Source organism: Oncorhynchus gorbuscha, unplaced genomic scaffold (assembly GCF_021184085.1).
Source record: "Oncorhynchus gorbuscha isolate QuinsamMale2020 ecotype Even-year unplaced genomic scaffold, OgorEven_v1.0 Un_scaffold_544, whole genome shotgun sequence".
In the NCBI taxonomy this organism is placed as follows: Eukaryota; Metazoa; Chordata; class Actinopteri; order Salmoniformes; family Salmonidae; genus Oncorhynchus; species Oncorhynchus gorbuscha.
In genome coordinates, this window is record NW_025745371.1 from 505,651 (window position 1) to 519,792 (window position 14,142).

The 14,142-nt window shown below is 42.6% G+C and overlaps 1 protein-coding gene across 1 annotated transcript in view; it reads right to left on the reverse strand.

Moving 5' to 3' along the window:
* The window catches only part of LOC124018553 (tudor domain-containing protein 3-like), a 45,431-nt gene extending 34,180 nt beyond the window's left edge, over positions 1-11,251 (reverse strand). Inside the window, 4 exon segments of the mRNA XM_046333884.1 lie at positions 3,912-4,072; positions 8,608-8,673; positions 9,408-9,492; positions 11,031-11,251. Coding sequence (XP_046189840.1) covers positions 3,912-4,072; positions 8,608-8,673; positions 9,408-9,492; positions 11,031-11,068 — 350 coding nt within the window. The 5' untranslated portion in view covers positions 11,069-11,251.
* Between the last annotated feature and the right edge of the window lie 2,891 nt (positions 11,252-14,142).

The window sequence follows — 14,142 nt, forward strand, 5'->3', positions numbered from 1 at the left end:
GGTCAGTCTACAGGTCAGTCTACAGGTCAGTCTACAGGTCTATACAGGTCGATCTACAGGTCAGTCTACAGGTCTATACAGGTCGATCTACAGGTCAGTCTACAGGTCTATGCAGGTCAGTCTACAGGTCTATACAGTCAACAGGAGGTGATTGGTAGACAGGAGTGAAGCAGCACCAGTCTACAGGTCAGTCTACAGGTCTATACAGGTCAATCTACAGGTCAGTCTACAGGTCTATGCAGGTCAGTCTACAGGTCAGTCTACAGGTCTATGCAGGTCAGTCTACAGGTCAGTCTACAGGTCTATGCAGGTCAGTCTACAGGTCAGTCTACAGGTCTATGCAGGTCAGTCTACAGGTCAGTCTACAGGTCTATGCAGGTCAGTCTACAGGTCAGTCTACAGGTCAGTCTACAGGTCAGTCTACAGGTCAGTCTACAGGTATATACAGTCAACAGGAGGTGATTTGTAGACAGGAGTGAAGCAGCATCAGTCTACAGGTCTATACAGGTCAGTCTACAGGTCAGTCTATAGGTCAGTCTACAGCACCAGTCTACAGGTCTATACAGTCAACAGGAGGTGATTTGTAGACCAGTGTGAAGCAGCATCAGTCTACAGGTCAGTCTACAGGTCTATACAGGTCAGTCTGCAGGTAAGTCTACAGGTCAGTCTACAGGTCAGTCTACAGGTCTATACAGGTCAGTCTGCAGGTAAGTCTACAGGTCAGTCTACAGGTCTATACAGGTCAGTCTACAGGTCAGTCTACAGGTCTATACAGGTCAGTCTACAGGTCAGTCTACAGGTCTATACAGGTCAGTCTACAGGTCAGTCTACAGGTCTATACAGGTCAGTCTACAGGTCAGTCAGCAGCATCAGTCTGCAGGTCAGTCTACAGGTCTATACAGTCAACAGGAGGTGATTTGTAGACCGGAGACGTGTCATTTCATCAGCCTGTTAGATGGAAGCTGCATCCCAAATGGCCTATGGCCAGGGAGACCCATAGTGAGACCCATAGGGAGACCCATAGGGAGACCCATAGTGAGACCCATAGGGAGGCCCATAGGGAGGCCCATAGGGAGACTAATAGGGAGACTAATAGGGAGACTAATAGGGAGACTAATAGGGAGACTAATAGGGAGGCCCATAGGGAGGCCCATAGGGAGACCCATAGGGAGACCCATAGGGAGACCCATAGGGCTCTGGTCAAAAGTAATGCTCTACGTAGGGAATAGACAGAATCATCAACAGAGACATCTGAAATGGGGATCTAACGAGGCCTCTGTCAGGGGAATGTACCATTTTTACATTTTAGTCAGTAATGAATTGATGACCAGATATTCAGATGGTATGGCCCTATCTAGGAGTAATTCATTGATGACTAGATATTCAGATGGTATGGCCCTATCTAGGTGTAATTAATTGATGACCAGATATTCAGATGGTATGGCCCTATCTAGGAGTAATTCATTGATGACTAGATATTCAGATGGTATGGCCCTATCTAGGTGTAATTAATTGATGACCAGATATTCAGATGGTATGGCCCTATCTAGGAGTAATTAATTGATGACCAGATATTCAGATGGTATGGCCCTCTCTAGGAGTAATTAATTGATGACTAGATATTCAGATGGTATGGCCCTATCTAGGTGTAATTAATTGATGACTAGATATTCAGATGGTATGGCCCTATCTAGGAGTAATTCATTGATGACTAGATATTCAGATGGATGGCCCTATCTAGGGTAATTAATTGATGAAACAGATGGATGGCCCTATCTGGGGACTAGATATTCAGATGGAGGGGGAAACGATGTGGGGGGGAAACGATGTGGGGGTGGGGGGACGATGTGGGGGTGGGGGGACGATGTGGGGGGATGATGTGAGGGGGAACGATGTGAGGGGGAACGATGTGAGGGGGAAACGATGTGGGGGGAACGATGTGGGGGGAACGATGTGGGGGGAACGATGTGGGGGAAACGATGTGGGGGGAACGATGTGGGGGGAAACGATGTGGGGGGAAACGAATGTGTGGGGGGAAACGATGTGGGGGGGGGGAACGATGTGGGGGGGAACGATGTGGGGGGAACGATGGGGGGAGGGGGAAACGATGGGGGGGAACGATGTGGGGGGAACGATGTGGGGGGAAACGATGTGGGGGGAACGATGTGGGGGAACGATGTGGGGGGACGATGGGGGGGACGATGGGGGGGGAACGATGTGGGGGGAAACGATGTGGGGGGACGATGTGGGGGAACGATGTGGGGGGAAACGATGTGAGGGGGAAACGATGTGGGGGGAAACGATGTGGGGGGACGATGTGGGGGAAACGATGTGGGGGAAACGATGTGGGGGAACGATGTGAGGGGGAAACGATGGGGGGGGGGGGACGATGGGGGGGGACGATGTGGGGGGAAACGATGTAGGGGGGGGAACGATGTGGGGGGAACGATGTGGGGGGAACGATGTGGGGGGAACGATGTGGGGGAACGATGTGGGGGGAACGATGTGGGGGGAACGATGGGGGGGGAAACGATGTGGGGGGGCGATGTGGGGGAAACGATGTGGGGGGAACGATGTGAGGGGGAAACGATGTGGGGGGCGATGTGGGGGGAAACGATGTGGGGGGATGATGTGGGGGGAACGATGTGGGGGGAATGATGTGGGGGAACGATGTGGGGGGAACGATGTGGGGGAACGATGTGGGGGGAACGATGTGGGGGGAACGATGTGGGGGGAACGATGTGGGGGGAACGATGTGAGGGGGAAACGATGTGGGGGGAACGATGTGGGGGGGGAATGAAAAATCAAGGGGTCTGAATACTTTCTGAATGCCCTGTACATATATTTGTTGTTGTTGTTGTTGTTGTTGTTGTTGTTGTTGTTGTTGTTGTCTCCGTTCCTGGCACCGTACGACGGTACTTTTCCTGGGTGGTAAAACTCCTTGTACGCTGAAATGCAGTCCAGAAAAACCAAATGATTTACAAGGTGTTGGTTCTGTGCCTTCGGGGGAAGAAGCCTTTTGATGCTAACGCGCTACTCTGTTCCAACTGGTCGCGACGGTGATGATCGAGAGAGAGTTTCAGTAGCTGATCTCGTTCCTGTGGCCATACTCATCAAGTATCTCCGAGTAGCAGTGCTGATCTAGGGTCAGGTCACCCCTGTCTATTTACTCTTATTCATGGAGATTTAAAAGACAAAAAGACTGATCTGAAATCAGCACCCCCTACTCTATGAAGATTGATACAAGTGACCTCTGAGATCAATCAGATTAGCCTGGTGTTTAAAGTAGCTAATCAATCAGATTAGCCTGGTGTTTAAAGTAGCTAATCAATCAGATTAGCCTGGTGTTTAAAGTAGCTAATCAATCAGATTAGCCTGGTGTTTGTTTAAAGTAGCTAATCAATCAGATTAGCCTGGTGTTTAAAGTAGCTAATCAATCAGATTAGCCTGGTGTTTAAAGTAGCTAATCAATCAGATTAGCCTGGTGTTTAAAGTAGCTAATCAATCAGATTAGCCTGGTGTTTAAGGTAGCTAATCAATCAGATTAGCCTGGTGTTTAAAGTAGCTAATCAATCAGATTAACCTGGTGTTTAAAGTAGCTAATCAATCAAACAGATTAATTAATTGATCTGGGACAGGTGTTTGAACTAGTAGTTGTTCTCTACCTGATCTGGGACAGGTGTTTGAACTAGTAGTTGTTCTCTACCTGATCTGGGACAGGTGTTTGAACTAGTAGTTGTACTCTACCTGATCTGGGACAGGTATTTGAACTAGTAGTTGTTCTCTACCTGATCTGGGACAGGTGTGTGAACTAGTAGTTGTACTCTACCTGATCTGGGACAGGTGTGTGAACTAGTAGTTGTACTCTACCTGATCTGGGACAGGTGTGTGAACTAGTAGTTGTACTCTACCTGATCTGGGACAGGTGTGTGAACTCGAGGCCCACAGCGTTGGTGTGTCCGTCTGTCATCTGCAGCCGCAGCATCCTGGGGGCTCCCTGAGACTCCTCATTGTCCTTGGGAGCCGACACGTTCCTCACCTTCTGAACCTGCAGCACACACGGACCCTCCAACTGAGGGTGGGGTACAGGGTGAGGAAAAGATGAAAGACAACGGTCGTGTTAATTAGAGCACACTGTAGCAAAAACCTTTTAGTACAGCCAGAGAGTGAGTTAGGGGTCTGTATTCATTAGGGCACACTGTAGCAAAAACCTTTTAGTACAGCCAGAGAGTGAGTTAGGGGTCTGTATTCATTAGGGCACACTGTAGCAAAAACATTTTAGTACAGCCAGAGAGTGAGTTAGGGGTCTGTATTCATTAGGGCACACTGTAGCAAAAACCTTTTAGTACAGCCAGAGAGTGAGTTAGGGGTCCGTATTCATTAAGCACCAAACAGATCAAAACAGACAAAGCGAGAGGGGAGCTGAACTTGTCCAATAAGGTTTTTTTTTTTTGCTACGGTGTGTCCTAATGTCAGGGTCTGTTGCAGTAAAGACATCAGCCTTGTAACCAGGAACTGGCAAACAACCTCACCAGATGGTTCCAGCATCAATAACTGCTCCTCTGGGACGAATAAAGTGTATTGAATTGAGCTGCCCGTCTCCTCGCTCAAATGGACCTGACTGCTTTTACAGTTGAAGTCGGGAAGTTTACATACACTTAGGTTGGAGTCATTAAAACTAGTTTACATACACTTAGGTTGGAGTCATTAAAACTAGTTTACATACACTTAGGTTGGAGTCATTAAAACTAGTTTACATACACTTAGGTTGGAGTCATTAAAACTAGTTTACATACACTTAGGTTGGAGTCATTAAAACTAGTTTACATCCACTAAGGTTGGAGTCATTAAAACTAGTTTACATACACTTAGGTTGGAGTCATTAAAACTAGTTTACAAACACTTAGGTTGGAGTCATTAAAACTAGTTTACATACACTTAGGTTGGAGTCATTAAAACTAGTTTACATACACTTAGATTGGAGTCATTAAAACTAGTTTACATACACTTAGGTTGGAGTCATTAAAACTAGTTTACATACACTTAGGTTGGAGTCATTAAAACTAGTTTACATACACTTAGATTGGAGTCATTAAAACTAGTTTACATACACTTAGGTTGGAGTCATTAAAACTAGTTTACATACACATACACTTAGGTTGGAGTCATTAAAACTAGTTTACATACACTTAGATTGGAGTCATTAAAACTAGTTTACATACACTTAGGTTGGAGTCATTAAAACTAGTTTACATACACTTAGATTGGAGTCATTAAAACTAGTTTACATACACTGAGGTTGGAGTCATTAAAACTAGTTTACATCCACTTAGGTTGGAGTCATTAAAACTAGTTTACATACACTTAGGTTGGAGTCATTAAAACTAGTTTACATCCACTTAGGTTGGAGTCATTAAAACTAGTTTACATACACTTAGATTGGAGTCATTAAAACTAGTTTACATACACTTAGGTTGGAGTCATTAAAACTAGTTTACATACTTCCGACTTCAACTGTAAGTACATGACATTTCTTAATGTGTTTAATTACCCGACCTTCCTTAACGCTCATGTACCTGACCTTCCTTAACAATCATGTACCTGACCTTCCTTAACAATCATGTACCTGACCTTCCTTAACGATCATGTACCTGACCTTCCTTAACGATCATGTACCTGACCTTCCTTAACGGTCATGTACCTGACCTTCCTTAATGCTTAAGTACTGGACCTTCCTTAACGATCATGTACCTGACCTTCCTTAACGATCATGTACCGGACCTTCCTTAACGATCATGTACCTGACCTTCCTTAACGATCATGTACCTGACCTTCCTTAACGGCCATGTACCTGACCTTCCTTAACGATCATGTACCTGACCTTCCTTAACGATCATGTACCTGACCTTCCTTAACGGTCATGTACCTGACCTTCCTTAATGCTTAAGTACTGGACCTTCCTTAACGGTCATGTACCTGACCTTCCTTAACGGTCATTTACCTGACCTTCCTTAATGCTTAAGTACTGGACCTTCCTTAACGATCATGTACCTGACCTTCCTTAACGGTCATTTACCTGACCTTCCTTAATGCTTAAGTACTGGACCTTCCTTAACGACCATGTACCGGCCCTTCCTTAATACTTAAGTACCGGCCCTTCCTTAATACTTAAGTACCTGACCTTCCTTAACGATCATGTACCTGACCTTCTTTAACAATCATGTACCGGACCTTCCTTAATGCTTAAGTACCGTTAAACAGAGTGTGTTTGTTCTTCAGGTCCATGCTGTAAACAGAGAAGTGGCAACTAAAGAGCCATAAAGAAATAACACTACTCAGATGGTTCTTTTCACAGCTCTGGTTCTGGTTCCCTTGTTTACATTCAACTGAGGTTTACACGTTCCAATTAAAATAGTTTCTGGGCTCCAAGAGCTGGCATTCTACTGCATATTCAATCACCTCTTTGTAAATGCAGTACATATTAATTGCAGTCTAGTGATAACCAACTCTGGGAAATGAGCCAAGCAAAGATAATAATAACGTAATGCAGACAGACTGAGAAATTCTGAATCACCAGCATTGATGGCGCTTCCCCTGTTAGACTAATGCAGAGTGGGAGTTGGACTTACCTGAAAGGAGTGCAATATCTTATACAGAGCCTTAGGAGGACCGTGGGTTATTATCTCTGAGGACCGTGGGTTATTAGCTCTGAGGACCGTGGGTTATTATCTCTCTGAGGACCGTGGGTTATTAGCTCTGAGGACCGTGGGTTATTATCGCTCTGAGGACCGTGGGTTATTAGCTCTCTGAGGACCGTGGGTTATTATCTCTCTGAGGACCGTGGGTTATTAGCTCTCTGAGGACCGTGGGTTATTATCGCTCTGAGGACCGTGGGTTATTATCTCTCTGAGGACCGTGGGTTATTATCTCTGAGGACCGTGGGTTATTATCTCTCTGAGGACCGTGGGTTATTATCTCTGAGGACCGTGGGTTATTATCTCTCTGAGGACCGTGGGTTATTAGCTCTGAGGACCGTGGGTTATTATCTCTGAGGACCGTGGGTTATTAGCTCTCTGAGGACCGTGGGTTATTATCTCTCTGAGGACCGTGGGTTATTATCTCTGAGGACCGTGGGTTATTATCTCTCTGAGGACCGTGGGTTATTAGCTCTCTGAGGACCGTGGGTTATTATCTCTGAGGACCGTGGGTTATTATCTCTGAGGACCGTGGGTTATTAGCTCTCTGAGGACCGTGGGTTATTATCTCTGAGGACCGTGGGTTATTATCTCTGAGGACCGTGGGTTATTAGCTCTCTGAGGACCGTGGGTTATTATCTCTCTGAGGACCGTGGGTTATTATCTCTCTGAGGACCGTGGGTTATTATCTCTGAGGACCGTGGGTTATTATCTCTCTGAGTATTATCTCTCTGAGGACCGTGGGTTATTAGCTCTCTGAGGACCGTGGGTTATTATCTCTGAGGACCGTGGGTTATTATCTCTCTGAGGACCGTGGGTTATTATCTCTGAGGACCGTGGGTTATTATCTCTGAGGACCGTGGGTTATTATCTCTGAGGACCGTGGGTTATTATCTCTGAGGACCGTGGGTTATTATCTCTGAGGACCGTGGGTTATTATCTCTGAGGACCGTGGGTTATTATCTCTGAGGACCGTGGGTTATTATCTCTGAGGACCGTGGGTTATTATCTCTGAGGACCGTGGGTTATTATCTCTGAGGACCGTGGGTTATTATCTCTCTGAGGACCGTGGGTTATTATCTCTGAGGACCGTGGGTTATTAGCTCTGAGGACCGTGGGTTATTATCTCTGAGCTTTAGAAGGACTGTGGGTTATTAGCTCTCTGAGCTTTAGGAGGACCGCGGGTAATTAGCTCTCTGAGCTTTAGAAGGACTGTGAGTTATTTGCTCACATACAAATTAATTAATTAATTATCTCCCTCGTCATCATCTGTGGCTTTTTCTCAGTTGAACTCAGTGCAACTCCCCACATGGCTGAAGGGAGGAATAAAGGCATTTTAAAGCTGGTGTGACAGAGGCATCTAGTGGCCTTTGGAAGTAGTGCATTTTTATGTATTTTTCCAAACGTGCACAGGACAGTGTAACCAACAGGGTATCAAACCCGGGTCAGGTGCATGTTGTTTTCAAGGCTGAGATAAATAGCCCACTGAGCTAAACGCCTAGGAATTAGCTTTCCATGTTGCCATGTGTCTTCAGCATGGTTACTCACCATAGCAGTCTAGCTTGACTAACCCCCATCCACTATTAGATCTATGACCATAACAGTCTAGCTTGACTAACCCCCATCCACTATTAGACAATCAACCAATCCTGTTGGTTCTAACTTTGTTTTTGTTCTGTATCGAATCATTATGATAGGATCAACACACACACACACAAACACATCGAATCATTATGATCTTTGACAGTTTCTCTGACCCTTGGGTGTACACATATCTGTGCTAACACACACACACACACACACACACACACACACACACACACACACACACACACACACACACACACACACACACACACACACACACACACACACACACACACACACACACACACACACACACACGCCTCACCTTCTCCACCCGGCCACTGTTGATGTCCGTAGGGAGAAACTTCCTGCCAATAGGCCTCAGGTCACTCTGTAGAGATGAGTCACAGAGACAGGGGGGGGAGATAAGCAACACTTATCCCAACCAACATATTAGGCCGACAATGAGATGACCTGTAGGAAACCTCGAGATGCACTATTGAAAAGCAATGTAGAGAAACCTGTTTTGAAAGCACTGGCAAATATTGGCCTGAATCTTGATTCTCCACACGTCTCTCAGAGTGGGCAAGAGCACACCCCTAGTCACGGACTTCAAAAACTATTGGATTGGTTTTAGTCTGATTCGTCTGATTGGGGCGGCAGGGTAGCCTAGTGGTTAAGAGAGTTGGACTAGTAACTGGAAGGTTGCAAGTTCAAACCCCCGAGCTGACAAGGTACAAATCTGTCGTTCTGCCCCCTGAACAGGCAGTTAACCCACTGTTCCTAGGCCGTCATTGAAAATAAGAATGTGTTCTTAACTGACTTGCCGAGTTAAATAGCCATATTAGTGTGACTTTGATTTATCTGACATACCGGCAAAACATTCAATAACGAATATTCAAAGCAATGTAGAGGAATCTGTTTTACACAAACCTGTTTTTGTAAAAAGCTTGATTGAATTTTTTTTTTTTTTTTTAAATGAGGTCGACTGTAAGCACAACGTCTTTTTTCTACTCAAACCCCCTGGGATCAGTTAAATGTACATCTACACAGGTGAAAGGGGAAACGTTTTTTTTGTTGTTGTTGGTATACTAGAAGAGAGATGTGAGAATACTAGCTACTTACATTGAGTGCAATGCGAATAATGTAATTAGCTGAGGGGTTCTCAGAAGTGCCTTTCAACTCCTCTATTCCTTGGTCTGTCAGGTACCTGTGTAGGAGGTCAACCAGAAGAAAGGGCTCACATATCAACGGTGTAACCAATGGTTATTAAACAACAACACGCCAGCTAGCCACAGTGAACAGACACATTGAAATTCAAAAGCTAGCCAGCCAACTCGCATATCACTCTAGTGTACTTAAATAACATAGCTAATAACTGACGAGCAGATCAACTTTGAAGATATATTAATAGCTAGCTACAGTACAGTAATGTATTGCTAGCTACAGTACAGTAATGTAGAGCTAGCTACAGTAATGTAGAGCTAGCTACAGTACAGTAATGTAGAGCTAGCTACAGTACAGTAATGTAGAGCTAGCTAGCTACAGTACAGTAATGTAGAGCTAGCTACAGTACAGTAATGTAGAGCTAACTACAGTACAGTAATGTAGAGCTAACTACAGTACAGTAATGTAGAGCTAGCTACAGTACAGTAATGTAGAGCTAGCTACAGTACAGTAATGTAGAGCTAGCTACAGTACAGTAATGTATTGCTAGCTAGCTACAGTACAGTAATGTAGAGCTAGCTACAGTACAGTAATGTAGAGCTAGCTACAGTACAGTAATGTATTGCTAGGTAGCTACAGTACAGTAATGTATAGCTAGCTATAGTACAGTAATGTGTTGCTAGGTAGCTACAGTACAGTAATGTGTTGCTAGCTAGCTACAGTACAGTAATGTAGAGCTAGCTACAGTACAGTAATGTGTTGCTAGCTAGCTACAGTACAGTAATGTATTGCTAGGTAGCTACAGTACAGTAATGTAGAGCTAGCTACAGTACAGTAATGTAGAGCTAGCTACAGTACAGTAATGTGTTGCTAGGTAGCTACAGTACAGTAATGTAGAGCTAGCTACAGTACAGTAATGTGTTGCTAGGTAGCTACAGTACAGTAATGTAGAGCTAGCTACAGTACAGTAATGTGTTGCTAGGTAGCTACAGTACAGTAATGTATAGCTAGCTACAGTACAGTAATGTGTTGCTAGGTAGCTACAGTACAGTAATGTGTTGCTAGGTAGCTACAGTACAGTAATGTCTAGGTAGCTACAGTACAGTAATGTGTTGCTAGGTAGCTACAGTACAGTAATGTGTTGCTAGGTAGCTACAGTAATGTGTTGCTAGGTAGCTACAGTACAGTAATGTATTGCTAGGTAGCTACAGTAATGTGTTGCTAGGTAGCTACAGTAATGTGTTGCTAGGTAGCTACGGTACAGTAATGTGTTGCTAGGTAGCTACAGTACAGTAATGTGTTGCTAGGTAGCTACTTAGCTTCAAATGAGCACACACGGCCTTGTTAGTTAGCATATCAAAGCTAAACATGCTAAAAAATAATTGACAGCAATTTGCAAGACAAATTCACAACATCAAACGGCCAAAATAACAATTATTAGCTACTGTTACCAGTCCGTAGGCCAGAAATGTCACATATCTTATCTACATTATCACAGGCATCACAGTATGTGAGATCCTTAATGAGGTCTTAACTGGAAAAGCTAAAGCTATGCTAGCACATTAGCCACAAGCTACCCACCAGCCTTCTTTAGTGAGGGCTAAGTTGATTTCAGCCATTTTCTTTCAAAATAAAAAAAAATAAAAGTATCAAATGCAAAATATAGTCGATGAACTATTTCATTTGTGGATTATCCATTGTTTTGTTTTTTTAAATCTTTAATAATTAATCCGATAATCAATGAGTTTAGCCGGATATTTTTTAGCGTTTTTGCCGGACTAAAAACAAATGGAAGAGTTGGAAGAGAGGTCAAAGGTGAATCTGATTCTTGTCGGCAAAGAGGGAAGGATAAAACAACAGCAGCCCCGGTGGCAAACACAGTCACTACATCTCCGGTGCTTTTATCAATCCAATGATCTATCCACTACACTCTGTGAAATATAATCATATTTAGTTTCAATGTTTCAATGTCAACATTGTTCCTCCCCTCCCTTTACAACTGCCGACCAGGCCACATACACTCTTATAACTGTTTTGAGCAAAAGCACATTTTTATTTCACTTTTATTTAACCAGGTAGGCAAGTTGAGAACAAGTTCTCATGTACAATTGTGACCTGGCCAAGATAAAGCAATGCAGTTCGACGTATACAACAACACAGAGTTACACATGGACTAATACAAACATACAAGTCAATAAGAGTGGTTTTAATGTCTATGGTCACTGACTGCAAAAGAGGCCTGGGGTTGAGTCCCGGGTCGGTCTGCACCCAGAATTAGCGACAACGTTCGTCTGCATAATTTAGGTTGAACACCTCGCATAGCCTAGTTTAGGAAGTCTAATAGCTAGGCCTATATAACAAAAGATAATTTAAGAATTAGGGGGTAACTAAAAATCCAGTAGAATGCATGGGTAAAATCACTGTGGAAGCCAAGCCGGAAAAAATACACATTACAACCTGTGTGTTGTGATAACTGCGTTGTTTCCTCTATAACCTGTTAGTTCATATGCCTCTATAACCTGTTAGTTCATATACCTCTATAACCTGTTAGTTCATATGCCTCTATAACCTGTTAGTTCATATGCCTCTATAACCTGTTAGTTCATATGCCTCTATAACCTGTTAGTTCATATGCCTCTATAACCTGTTAGTTCATATGCCTCTGTTAGTTCATAACTATAACCTGTTAGTTCATATACCTCTATAACCTGTTAGTTCATATGCCTCTATAACCTGTTAGTTCATATGCCTCTATAACCTGTTAGTTCATATGCCTCTATAACCTGTTAGTTCATATACCTCTATAACCTGTTAGTTCATATGCCTCTATAACCTGTTAGTTCATATGCCTCTATAACCTGTTAGTTCATATACCTCTATAACCTGTTAGATCATATGCCTCATATGCCTCTATAACCTGTTAGTTCATATGCCTCTATAACCTGTTAGTTCATATGCCTCTATAACCTGTTAGTTCATATACCTCTATAACCTGTTAGATCATATGCCTCTATAACCTGTTAGTTCATATGCCTCTATAACCTGTTAGTTCATATGCCTCTATAACCTGTTAGTTCATATGCCTTACCTCTATAACCTGTTAGTTCATATGCCTCTATAACCTGTTAGTTCATATACCTCTATAACCTGTTAGTTCATATACCTCTATAACCTGTTAGTTCATATACCTCTATAACCTGTTAGTTCATATGCCTCTATAACCTGTTAGTTCATATGCCTCTATAACCTGTTAGTTCATATGCCTCTATAACCTGTTAGTTCATATACCTTACCTCTATAACCTGTTAGTTCATATACCTCTATAACCTGTTAGTTCATATACCTCTATAACCTGTTAGTTCATATACCTCTATAACCTGTTAGTTCATATACCTCTATAACCTGTTAGTTCATATACCTCTATAACCTGTTAGTTCATATACCTCTATAACCTGTTAGTTCATATACCTCTATAACCTGTTAGTTCATATGCCTTACCTCTATAACCTGTTAGTTCATATGCCTTACCTCTATAACCTGTTAGTTCATATACCTCTATAACCTGTTAGTTCATATACCTCTATAACCTGTTAGTTCATATGTCTCTATAACCTGTTAGTTCATATGCCTCTATAACCTGTTAGTTCATATACCTCTATAACCTGTTAGTTCATATGCCTCTATAACCTGTTAGTTCATATACCTCTATAACCTGTTAGTTCATATGCCTCTATAACCTGTTAGTTCATATGCCTCTATAACCTGTTAGTTCATATGCCTCTATAACCTGTTAGTTCATATGCCTCTATAACCTGTTAGTTCATATGCCTCTATAACCTGTTAGTTCATATGCCTCTATAACCTGTTAGTTCATATGCCTCTATAACCTGTTAGTTCATATGCCTCTATAACCTGTTAGTTCATATGCCTCTATAACCTGTTAGTTCATATGCCTTACCTCTATAACCTGTTAGTTCATATGCCTCTATAACCTGTTAGTTCATATGCCTCTATAACCTGTTAGATCATATGCCTCTATAACCTGTTAGTTCATATGCCTCTATAACCTGTTAGATCATATACCTCTATAACCTGTTAGTTCATATGCCTCTATAACCTGTTAGTTCATATGCCTCTATAACCTGTTAGTTCATATGCCTCTATAACCTGTTAGTTCATATGCCTCTATAACCTGTTAGTTCATATACCTCTATAACCTGTTAGTTCATATGCCTCTATAACCTGTTAGTTCATATACCTCTATAACCTGTTAGTTCATATGCCTCTATAACCTGTTAGTTCATATACCTTACCTCTATAACCTGTTAGTTCATATGCCTCTATAACCTGTTAGTTCATATGCCTCTATAACCTGTTAGTTCATATGCCTCTATAACCTGTTAGTTCATATGCCTCTATAACCTGTTAGTTCATATGCCTTTATAACCTGTTAGATGATATGCCTCTATAACCTTTTAATGGCAATTCAGGCATTCCAGAATGTAATTTTACTCTTTACTTTGCATATAAAATGAAAGAGAAAGAGAAAAGGTTCATGTTAATATAAATATCTATATTTGTATTCATTAGTAATAATTGACTTTTAACATATTTTTCTATAATAACACCAGTACCGGAGACACCAGTGACAAATCTTCAGAGAATATAGAATATCTAAAATGGAGGCCACAGT